Source organism: Chelmon rostratus, chromosome 5, assembly GCF_017976325.1.
Source record: "Chelmon rostratus isolate fCheRos1 chromosome 5, fCheRos1.pri, whole genome shotgun sequence".
NCBI classification, from domain to species: Eukaryota; Metazoa; Chordata; class Actinopteri; order Chaetodontiformes; family Chaetodontidae; genus Chelmon; species Chelmon rostratus.
Window position 1 is genome coordinate 9,308,883 of NC_055662.1, and position 12,830 is coordinate 9,321,712.

The following is a 12,830-nucleotide window of genomic DNA, read 5'->3' on the forward strand; positions in this document are numbered from 1 at the left end:
TACATATGGGCATAATGTTTGAGTGTCCACATACTTATGGCCATGTAGTCTAGTATGCTTTATTTCTGTATAAAGTATTTCTTCCTTTCAGAGGATTCACACTGAAGTGCAGACTGCTTGCATATTGCAAAGATGACGCCCCTTCATCACATAAGCTTGTGAATAGAGCTGCAATGATTAATCGATTACTCAGTTAGTTTTCAACTATTTAATTTGATCGCCAGCTTCTTAATTGTGAAAATGTTCTGGTTTCTTTACTCCTGTATGACAGTAGCTTGAATATCTTTGGGTTGTCAACAAAACAAGACTTAAAGAGAAGCTTGAATCTGCTGCAGAGCCCAGAAAATCCTGATACACGAGCCGAAAACACTTCCTGTTTTTTCTGGTCTGTGTATGAGTTTGATTAGCTTGCTGTTCGTGACTCTTTTCCTCACATCTGTAGAGCACCTGAGCTAGTATTGTTGTATGAAATGTGCTCTAACAATAATATTTAATTCGATTTGATACTCTGCTGTGTTGTCAGCTGCTTGCTGTTGCTTTCTTCACTCTTTCTCACACCCTTTCTCAGTGTCTCTCAGCGGCAACACCTGATTGGGTTTCACGTGGCCTAAAGTCTTGTCCAAGGTCAAACCAAGCCACCCTCTCTGCTGTCGGTCGGTTTTTGTATGTGTGTGTGATCAGCTTGAGAGATATTGTTGAGGTCAAGGCATGTATGCTTTAAGTCAGAGTTGTTTTATATGTAAAGGAAACCACCAGGCTGTGATGACACTTCCCTAAACTGCACTGTGGCCGTGGAGGAGCTTTGTCAAGTCTGAGATAATAACAGTTGATGAAATCATTGTGATGTCATCAGGGTTATGTCAGCCCGGGGATGGAGACAACAAATTTATGACAGACGGCCTTTGTTACGAACCAGGGGTGTGTATTCATCAGGGGTGTGTGTTTTGTGACCACAGATGTGAACCCCAGCCTCCGTATGACTTCAGTACATAAATGTAGCCCTTTATTCACTTAGGAAATCATTGCCTGTGAGGATTATACAGCCAGCTATCACGTGCAACAAATCTGTTAATCAAGCATGATTTGTACCCACACACTGAGAGGAGGTCTAATCAGACAAAATAATTAAGATCACCTGTGTGTGTTTACCAGGGCTGTGCAGGGCCTTTAACTAGTTAACAACGTTTCTTGGTGAAGTACAATGTTAAACAAAAACTACACATTTTCAAATAATATTCCTAAAAGTATTTATTGCCACACTGACGTTTAAAATAGAATGTTATAATCTTATTAGCATTGCTTATCACACACACAATTTATATCACAGGGATTTGTCATGAATGTTGTGTTAAAGCTATTCTTGTTTGTTCAGTTTTGTTATTTTCCTTTCACAATGTTGCATGAGTTTAATTTAGTTATGTATTATTCACACTATGACGGAACCCCTGGTGACTGGGTAGTGTCCATGAAATGTTAAAAAAGAAATTGTTAATAATAATAATAATAAATAATTGTCTCCAGAGTAATTTATGCAGTTTAGTTCAGTTTTCAAAGACAGAGAGAAGGCAGAACTGTTGTGTATGAAGCAGATCAGAAACGAAGAAGGTGCAGAAATCTGATTACTTTGACAGCCAATGATGGTAAAAAGTTTAACAGCAGCCAACTGTTCTGAGCCGCCAAGTGATCGAGCTGTCAAACTAAAGGAAATGAATGGACGTCTGCAAGCTTGTTGATAATGTTTGCTGTGAACGCTCAGTAACTGTTAATTCTGTGTTGAAGTGTTTTATTTGAGACAGTTTTCAACAAACAATGAGCATCACACTAAGTGGAGTTTTTATTGGAGAAACTAATCATAAACAATTAAACCTGGGTGAAAGGAGCAGTCATATTTGAATTTCCTATTTGTTGCCTAGTCACGCTCCTGCTCAGTGTTTAAATGTGTTATTATTTTAATGTACAACAGTATGCAGATGTACTTCCTCAGGCAGTTTGTGTTCTGACTCTTAGCTCCCACTTGGTCCCAAAAGCCCCCACAAATGATCTGAGGCTGATGTGGTTTGTTGAACAGAAAAAAAAGTTCAGCTACAGACAGGCAGTCACAACAGGCAACCAGGTCCAAAGGGGCTTAAGCAGGCGGGCTAAAGTCTGAAAAGGGCAGACAAGAGTCAAAAAAAGGTAAGCAGCATAATAGCCGCAGTTTGGATAACACAACAGACTGTTCTGCAGGGAATAATGGCTCAAGGGCAGAAGTGAGGGCGTTGGGAACAGGTGGGAAGACACAGGGGACAACTGGACAGGAAGGGAGAAGACAACAAAAAACAACTGTCAGACTCTCAACAGAGCAAAAAAAAACTGCACTTAACGTTTAGCTTCTCTATTTCTCAATTTCTTTTTGTTTTCCTCTGTTGTTGTTGTTTCTTTGACTCCCATCTCGCAGCTGGCTGTGCACGCAGGAGGATGGTTTACGCCCTCACGTTGCTCAACTTGCTCAACTTTACTCAAACAGCAAAGATCAGTGAAAAGTCCCAAGGCAGCACAACTGTGTTTTGTCCCTTTTTCCTCTCTCATTAATCAAGGGTTGGGAACTAAATTAGCTAACTGTGTTCGTACGAGTTCCAACTAGCTCCACCTCAAGTAGCTACAACAGTAAACTGCTGCTCGCGCATTGAAGCATCAAGATGAACAAAATCTGAACACTTCTTCACCCACTGCAGGCTGTGCAGTTTGGTCGATAGTTCTGTTTGGTGCAGAAGACTTGCCTACTGGAAATGACTGAAGGTGGAGATGCAACCATTAATATGTGCAGGTCAGAAAATCACAGAAATATCTCACCTTGAAGACACGAAAGAAGGAAACCTGCAAAAAACAAACAGCCTTTAAAATCAAGTGAATCAAAGGAAAAGATGAAACTTGGACAATGGATTCTAATCATGTTGTGGGTCAATCAATATAAGAGTATATTAGTCGACAGAGCCATTTTCTTAACAAACAGAGCGAGGCTGTTTCTTGTTTTTTTCTCTGCCTGGGCGACGGTTGTCAGGTCGCCTCAGCGTACAGCAGCACTCCCGGTGATCTCCCAGTTGGCTTCAGTTGGCATGAGAAAGCACTTTTAAATGCCAGGACCTCGGAGGAGCACCTGAATGGCCTCCTCCTGGCTGAATTAATGGCAGGGAATAAATCCAGAGGCTGTCAGAGGCAGCTCAGCCCGGAGCTACTCCACTGAGTGTGAATGGGAAGCTTCTTCCTGTCTCTGTTACTAGGAAACCCTCTCATGAGGCTTATTTCCCAGTGCAGCAGAAAAGGGGCGTCTGTCGGTCTGTAAATGTTATTTCAAGTTGTTCTTCAGGTAGACCAATTTTCCCTTTATCTGTCTTGTGTTCCACTTTACTCATGGGTTCCCAGTATTTTCCAGAGTCCCTTTTCAGTCACATCCAAATGAGTGAGCCCCACTCCACCCTCCACACTCCATCCATACATCATTTGTCACATATGATAATATAAACTAATATCTGCATTCAGTGACATAATATAGGCCTGTCCTCCCTAAGTTGTTTAATGGAGCTGATGATATAGATGTTAGCGATTCTGGTGAAATGTATTTTTAGAGCATATGAGGTTTTGCTGTTTTCTGTGTCATGTCTGTCAGTAAACTGAAAATCTTTGGTCAGAATTAAACAACCATTTCAATAAGCTGTTTGTAGATGAAGGTCCTTGGATTTCTTCTGTGTCTGGTCTTAAAAAACAGACTTAAAAACAGACAAGAAACTGTTTTTTTTATGTACATGAAGGATTGATTGCATAACTCATGTCAGTGTCATTATTCTGCCAGCTGAATGCAACATGGCTGTCTGACTCGGCGAAGGTGATTGCAGGTTAACTGAACCAACCACTAGAAATGCGTGTGAGCGTTGGGGCTGTGGTTGGAGGTAATTCCCTCCTTCAGTTAACGAGGGAAGTTCCTTTGAACTCATCTTTAGCTTTCATTTTCTGTTTGGCACTTCAGAAGCGTGTGAACGCCTCAGCGCTGCAGCGTTGTTGCTGTTTGGCAACAAGAAAAGGGTTTCACTTCACCTTTCACAGACAAGGATGGACATGCTGAGTTTCTGGAAACCCATTTTCCTTTTTCCCAGCAAAAGTTAATTTTTTTCTAGTGTCGTTCCTCTCGTTTGTTGACACAGCTGGTAAAGTAAATATGTATGAGCAGAGCGTCGACGGGGGTTCGGTCGATCTGTGACGTGAAGAGTGGGAGCTCTCGATGGTCGTGGATGGGCTTTTGCTCCAGGAACATCTGGATCTTGAGGCTTCTGGTCTGGTTCTGAGCGAAGTCGTGATGTTGTGCTGGAGCCCGTGGACCTGTGGACTGCTGGTCAGGACGGGTGTCTTCTGGGATGGCGAGGATTATTGCCGGACAGTCAGGAGAGCAGGCAGACAGGTTGGGTTTATGGATCTTTTGTTCTCAGGCATACAGCTGGATCTCTCACCTAATCACACTACATGTATGACTGAGCTGCTGGTGGTTCAGTATCACTCCAAGCACATGTTGTTCAGGGTTGAACTTGCTGATTCAGGCGACAGTCAGAGTTTCTTGTATAACTTGGCAAATCATGTTAGCCACCATGTACATGCTCTCTAATCATACCATTTATCTGCTGATGAATTTGCAATTCTAAAGGTTAATTTCACATTAGTATAAATCACTTACCAGTGCAGGTGCCTTTAATTTGACTGGTTGATGAGATGATCAGGAAGGTAGGATTTAAGGTTTTTTCTTTTAAAGAAATCTAGTTGGTGATTAAATTTGAAGCAGAGAAGCAGTTTCTTCTTGAACCTTAGAATTACTTTTGCTTTCAGAATTGCTTCTTTGTAAACGTCGTGAATATGATAATTTCATTTCAAACAGTATCAAGCAGACTAGAGACTTGGATGCAGGTTGGATTTCAGTCACAAAAATGACATCTTGATACTTAACCTAATTTTGACTGCTGTGAGACTTGACTTCACAGTAGTATCATCCATGTCTTGTGGTGTAAATCTGACAACAAAATAGATAAGAGATAGATAAGACAACAACAGGCTGGCCTCAGGTTTTATGCATATTTAATTGTTTAATTGGCCCATGCAGTGAACACACTTGGTCTCAGTTAGGTCTGCACCAGTCTGACTTTTTCTGATTTACTGATTCTGATACATAAAGTCAGCCAACACCAGAGCTATCATGTCCCAAATTTAGGATCTGTGTAACAGCTACTTCACCATGAGGAAGCCACTGGGATAGATAAGACAGTATGCCCAAAGCTTTGGTTTACTGGTCAGCAGTAACATCACATAGAGCTGGTAAGCGCAACATTCAGACTCCTGTATCACGATACGACGCGTCTGCAATAGGAATAGATTGCTGCATTTGAAAAGACATAATAGATGCCTCCCTGACTATAATCTGATCCCATTAAGCGTCATTACAGTGTTCTGTCTTCACAGCGACGTGAAACAGTGCAGAGGCTTGACCTCAGCTGTCTGCTCTTGTTAAGAGCTGTCAAACTGAGAAAAGAGGGAGAGGAGGAGGACGGCCTTTTCTCTGCCCACATCATCCTTACTCTGGCCATTGGATTCTAAAAATCAGGAGCCGCGTGACATGTTTTACAAGTCTAATTTGTCTTAAAAATAGAAGTCAACCCCCAGGTGATAATTCTGACTTTGTCTGACTTGCTGTCGGCATCTCAGATCTGTGAGCCTCCTGTGAGCTGCCGTCCGATCAGAGATCCTCAGTTAGGAGGGGATCTAGTCAACCTGAGGTCTCACTTAAAGGCGAATTTGTGATTTTGGGCTTTAAAGAAAAAAATGTACTGAACAATTGGCATCAGTTTCTGTGTTTAGAAAGTGACCGTTTGCCAAATTTCTTCATGAGGATCCACGAAACGTGTTGTTTGTACCTCTGTCCTCCCACTCAGTCGGTCAGGTTCTTTCACTGTCAATCATCTTGATGTGCTGTCCTCTGGCTAAGCTTTGTACGGCTCTCACAGGTGTAGGAGGAGCAGACAGAAAATGTAGGATGTTCTCTGAATGTTCAGCATTGGAGCTTGTTCGTTTTCTTCTAGCTTTTTTGCATGATTGTTTGGTAAAACTTTACATTCACCCCCCTAGTTATCGTTTATAGGCCCTCTATAAACATAATAAATTGTGTAAATGTTTCAGTAGTCAGATTTAAGGTAGTTTTTAAGTGTTTATTAATGTACAATATTTCAACTAATATAACTTTTCCTATGGAGGCATATATTCTCAATTACAACTGTGTTCTATCATATTGTCATTAATTTTCTGTTTATTTAACTACATCTATCAACACACACAATATAGCCTATTTGTGTATGATTACATTATAGTGTCTGAATATGTATGTTCTGCTTATTGATGCTAAATAGAGAGATTGAAATTATGATGATGAAATTATAACACCATTAATCATTTTGTCTGAAACATGACAAGGTGCTACCAACAAAATGTTTGTTTTGTGCCAGTTGTTAGTGCAGCTGTCTATTTGTACGTCCAGCAGACATGGAGCTACGTCCCATTGGAGTGGACAGGAGTTTGTGTCAACCTGATGAATAGAAGTCCTATATTTTCCAAGTCTTTTTTTTTTTTTTAGCTCTGGTTTGGTCTCCACCAAGTCCTGAGAGGAATGTCTGGCTCTTTAGCTGCTAAATGCAGCTTATTCTCATTTTATTAACCTGCTTTTTTCCTGTTATGTAACTCTGTACTCTGTCCATGTCTGGCACTCTCATTGGCTTTTATTTGTCGCATATTTATTGTTTGTGAAGCACTGGGGAACACTGTGTGCCTGGCAGCAGCCCAGTACAACCACAGGCCTCCACTGCTGCCCAGTCAGACTCCACTGGGGGTGAAGTGCCCTGCTAAAAGGCATTCTGACAGAACGTTTGTACAAGTAAAACCTCTCAATCACTTTCTGCGTTGTTTGGCGTCACCTGGACTTAAACATCTCACTGATGTCACTGCTCTGGTTTAGATTTTTAACGTCATCGCGATAGAAATCTTTTGCTGGTTTGGTCGTGTTAAACCCGGCCTCCTCGTGTACATGCACGTTTGTCAGACTCTTGCCGGGTGTGGTCGACTTCTTTAATTATGCTGCTTCGTATCTATTTGTGTATGCATCTGAGTAAAAGCTTGTGGTTTGTGTGTGTGTGTGTGTGTGAGTGAGAGAGAGAGAGACAGAGAGAGAGTGTAAGACAGTAAGGGAGGCTGTTAGCGTCACCATCCTCAGGGAGCAGTAAAGCATGTCGGAGCATCAGCCAGAGCCACAGCAGCCGCACAACATCCTCTGGTATTGATTTCCAGCAGATGGAAGCAGAGCCTTAGTTAAATCACAGCAGACTAAAAGTTGGCTGTCCCTTTGAGCTCTTAGAGATTTCTGGGATTCAGCCCATACCGGTTTTGTTGGAAGACAGATCTGACGTTTTTATACTGAAGCTTTGTTAATGGCGGATATGCTCTGTGACTTCATATTTTCTGTTTTTTAAGCACCCGAAAAGCAAATGTCAGTATTCAGTGTTTTATTTTCTTCTCATTTGGTTGAAAAATCCTATGAAACAGCATTGTCATCAGTTTCACACTAGTTGCTCAAAAAGTCTCAACAAAGCAGTGCAGTTGGACTTGTCTTAAGTGTCGGTGTTTACAAGCTGCTGCTAGCTGTTAGCTGCAGCTTGCTGAATGTTAAAGTAGAAATGCTGACAATAAATTCCTTAATCTCACATACTGCCCCATATACTCGCTAGAGCACCAAGCATGATGAATCCACCACTGAACAGTGTGAGACAAATGCAGTATTTTGAGCACACTTTGTTATAAACTGCAGAGACCAGTTGGTTTAGGAAATAACTGAACCTTTAAAAAAAAAAGTGTATGTCTTCAGTAGGAGGTGAAAAAGCATTGAGAGACAGATTAACACATAGTTTTGGTCTTTTCATGAGATGTGTTTGTTTGTCTTTTTTCTATGCACAGTTTAAATATAAGTTAATATATTTAATGGCCTCGACTTTTTGTCTGATTATGAGGCTTTTACATGAAATATGTGCTAGTGAGACATTCTTCACAAGGCAATATTTTCTCTTTTGTATATAATGTACATAAACATAAATGTACAGATTTTATTTTGTATCTTTTTATTGTCTATTCTAGTTGTTTTTTCTTCTACCTCTCCTTTTTATTCTTGCTGTTGTTGTTCAACAAAGTCTTATCTTTTCTAACCTAACATTTCACTGGAAATGATGGTATAAAGGCTGTTCTAGAGACAGACTTGTGCAGGGATATGTTGTATGCTTCTTTTGGCATGAATATGATTATATGAGTGTAGTGTTTGCATAAAATATCAACTGTTGGTAACTTAAGCATAAAAAAAACACTATCAGTCCTTCACCATTCTGTCTCTCTCTCTCTCTCTCTCTCTCTCACACACACACACACACACACACACACACACACAGTCTTCTCCCCTCCAGCAGCTGCAGATTTGCGAGTTATGAGGCACAGCAGTGATTATGAAGCCTGGTGATGAGAAAGGCCAGAGAGGTCAGATGTGTTTGTGGTTGGATTGAGCCTCAGCTGGTGCAGCAGATGTTTTGGTTAAATTTGCTCAATCGCTTTTACACCTGTTCTTCCTGTTGGTGCGTCACTGTGAAAAGCCAGTGTGGATTATATTTCGTTCTCTTCCAAAAGCATTTTGGAAATAGATAAACGTCAATTAAAGCTCACCATTAATGAACTGCCTTTAAAATACAAGCCGCCAGTGTGCTGTGTTCATTTGATTTGTTCAAATAGCTGCTTCTCATTTAAACTGGCCTGAATTCATTTGAGTCTGTAATCATTTTAAAGGCTCGGCAGGCATCTTATTAAGATGAAAGATGTCTTAGTGTGGCATGAGATGTTTGTTCCTGACATTGGCCAGAGGGAGGCACTGTTAGAAGTCAAATTGACACAGGCTCCGACTGTGACAAGGCTCCTGCGACTCTGGAGAGGAGAATCCATCAAAAATCAGTTCAGGAGGTTTACTGCAGTGCAAAATAGGGACTTGTGGTTATTTCGGGTCTGTGAGGAGTTGTGCTTTCTTGCATTTAAAATAATTTATAGGATCTTAGCTTTCCAAACAATTTCCTTATGTGGGGAACTGCAGATCTCTGTGTTTAGGTGGTGTTTCTTGTTCACAGAGAGAGTTTCCTGCATTTGTTGTCAGTTTTTCCTGGTTTGCTGACACTGTTGAAAATAGTACTCAGATTGAGCAAAAATGACGGAGATTTGCTTATTCCAGCATTTCAAATTTGTAGCTAGTCAGGGCTGAACCAACTTTCACCACTTTACATACTGTTGGGTAGTTTTATATTTGTTCATATGCTTTGTATGCTCCTAAAATCTGAATCTTTGAAAACTGTGAGAGATCACCAAAACTCTAAATAAATAATATATATGTGGAAAATGCACTAAAATATGCATTTTTTCCTCTAAAATTTAGTGGAGCTGAATGAATACAATGAAAATATTCAAGTCAAGTATAAGTACCTTCTAAATTGTGGCTAGCACTACTGTACTGAGTTACTTTCTCATGTTCACAGTGTAAATGTGTGTTTCCATCAGACAGCAGGGACAGTAAACTGTACATTAGTGTGTTTTCTTTTCCCATACCAGCCTGCTGCCATAGTGAGAGCAGAAACAACACACTACTGTCATTTCCCAAAGGCATGACACAAGAGTGGGGGAGCTTAAAGCTACCTTCAGGGACACCTTGTAAACTTGTACGTTGTCATAAACATTTAAATATTAACTTACCACACAGAATAGTCCTTTTTAGAAAGCAAAGAGAGGGCTTTGGGACAAAAATAGTTGTTTTACTGGTGGTTAAGTGATGGAACTTGTATGCTGATGAAGGCCTACTTGGCAGAAACACAATAATTTGATATTATTTGAATATTTATCTTAAATGTCTCGATGCTTTTCACACAGGTTTATGTCTAGAATTGTAATAATACAAAGAATCATATGGCATATAAATAAAAAGGGGAAATATACTAAAACTTCAACTTTTTTTTCAAAAATAGCCTTAATTAAGATAAGAATTCACTCTGAAGAAGTAAAACACAAAATTATAAATACAACAAAACAACAAAAAAGTACCTATTTTAAAAACAGGTACATTAAAGATATAACAATAATTTGCTCATATACATGATTTGTGCATTACGGAAACATTGGTGCAAATATACATGTGTATTACAGTAAATAGATTTATTCCAATATTTGTCATATAATTCTTTCATTTATTGTTTTATTTTATAGCATTTTATAATTATGTGTAGAGTTACATCAGCTGCTCGTTGTTCACTGCTTGTATTTAGGTAAAACATATTTTTTTTTAGAGATTAGAAAGATCAGATCAAACTCGTATTAAATCAGTGAATGTGGTTACGGGCCATAGCCATGTTTTGTTACAACATCCTTGGTCATGATATTTCCGACAGCCGTGAAGGCAGCACACGCTGGGGGCGGGGTTAGGAAAAGCCCCCGTCTGAGTCATGATTCCCCTGAACGCTACAGGCAGCAGCGATGGTCCGACACAGCCGCAGCACCACAGACAGCAGCAGCGACGCTTCGCTTTAAAAACGCCTGTAAAAACAGTAAAAATGTCGCTACCGTTGCTGTGACTGAGCACTCGGCTTCGCGCGCATCCATGGTCAATTTCCTGGGCATGCAAACCGAGGCGCACAGCGTCAAGCCGGGACAGCTGGTCGAGATGTTTGACTCGTCGTGGAGGGTGCGGAGCATTTGGGACGGGGTGAGGCTGGAGGTGGTCGAGGACCGCAGCCCGGTGGTCCTGCACAGCTTCACACACCTGGACCCGGACCTGCCGCTGCTGGAGGTGAGGAGGAGGCCGGGGGAGGTGGCAGGGACGGGGGCTGCAGGCGGGTGAAGGGGAGGCTGGGAGGAGAGGCGACTGATGTCCGTTAGGTGATGCGGTTTGTTGTGTTGTGATCAGGAGCGTGCTCAGGCGGATTCAGGATTCAGTGAGGGTCCAGGGTGGGGTTCCTGCCTTGACCGTTGTCTAATTAGAAGTAACTAAATAACAAAAATGAAAAGAGTTTAATTTAAGGCTAGTTACTAACAAGTAACTTATGTTTTAAAAGTAATTAGTACACAAAAACTAAAGGTGTCCACAGTGACAGTTTCATTGTTGTGTGCTGAAGCTCTGGCTCTTGATTGGTTATTTTAAACCCATTTAAAATAAACAGCTTATTACATTTTTAAAGAACTTAAGAACAGCTGTATCCAAAATATACAGTAAATAAGTTCATACGCACAAGATTATGGTAGTCCATGTTTTATACCTCAGATAGCCTGATGTAATCTGACATGAAGACATCCACTAATCCTATATTCTTAATCCGTATTATAATAATGTATGTGCTATTTAAACATCTTGCCAATGGCAAACACTTAGTCGCTAGAAAACATGGGCCAGGACTCTGCATGAGGTAATTTAATAGACAACAAGCCGGTAAGGTAGACAAAATAATATCACTACATTTAGAATGAAAAGTATGGAGAGCGTTGTGACACTCCTTAGACGTTGGCAGGCGAGGACTGTAACGGGATGACTTGCTTTTTTCACTGGTTTCACCCCTGTGGTTATCACTCCTCCCTCTGCATGCACACTTATTTAATTCGATACTGAAGAGACGCAGACTGAAACCCTCCAGTGTAGATGTCACTCAGTCAAGGCTAACCAAACTGTAATAAAATACTGATACTGAGATATGGCCGTATGGACTGCCTGTATTGTACTTCATTTTGGTATAGTGAGGATTCACTGCATTAATGACAGGAAACAATGTTCAACTGCAGTAATAATGGCAGAATCTATTAGAGATCAACAGTCTGCAGCCATGTGAGCGAGCAGCTCTGTGAAGCTGTCCTTAAACACAGCTGTGATTTAATTTACAATGAAATGACACAAGAAATTTTCATATTCTCAAATTGGAAAACCTGAAACCTGGGAGTGTTGGTGATTTTGCCTGAAAAGCGACTCAAACGATTTCTTTTTAAAATAGATGCTGATTAGTTTTCTGCTGAGCAACTTATTGATTATTTGTTTCAGTTCTGCTAAATGCTAGCATCAGCGTGCTAGCATGTCCACAATACTGATGTTCCGATGTGATGCAGGTATTAATGGTTGTAATGCCAACATTTTCCAATTAGCACAAAACCTGTGCAGCTATTTTTTGAAGGTATTTGGCCATAAACAAAAGCATTTGGATAAATTAAAATTTTGGCCTTACATTGACGCTTAATGAAATGTTAAGGCATCATCAGAGCGATTCATCCTGAGGGGAAAAATTTAATCAGAAGCCATCTAATAGTTATTGAGGCATTTCACATAAAAGAACAAATTTGATCCTAATGGTGGCACTAAAGGCAAAGTCAAGGGATCACTAAATTAATCAGGATTCATCCTCTGAAGGACATGAACATCTGTACTGTAATTCATGGCAGTCCATCCAGAAGCTGCAGATGTTTTAGTCTGGACCAAAGTGGTGGACCAACCGACCGACATCGCCGTCCCCAGAGTCATGCCACCACGCTTTTCTGGCAGCGAATGTTTTTACACTCTGGACTGTTTACGTAATCCTCATCATCAATTTCACCTCATTCCATATCCATAACCCCACTGCTTTACTTCCCATTGCATAACTTCAACCCATTACACAAAGATACAGTTTCACTCTTATCTGTGAAAACTGTCCTTTTTTAATGGATTGAGTGGAACATTCTCC

The 12,830-nt window shown here is 40.6% G+C and overlaps 1 protein-coding gene across 4 annotated transcripts in view; it reads left to right on the plus strand.

The window, feature by feature from the left end:
• Positions 1–12,830, plus strand: part of LOC121606575 (ral guanine nucleotide dissociation stimulator-like) — a 56,689-nt gene that overhangs the window by 15,060 nt on the left and 28,799 nt on the right. For 2 of the 4 annotated variants that reach the window (XM_041936967.1, XM_041936970.1), the window contains exon 1: positions 10,678–10,918. The exons of 1 other annotated variant lie outside the window; for it this stretch is intronic. In XM_041936967.1, coding sequence (XP_041792901.1) covers positions 10,730–10,918 — 189 coding nt within the window. In that variant the 5' untranslated portion in view covers positions 10,678–10,729. Of the gene's footprint in view, positions 1–4,028; positions 4,433–10,677; positions 10,919–12,830 lie in introns of those variants that run through there. One more of the 4 variants, XM_041936968.1, reaches the window with a different exon arrangement.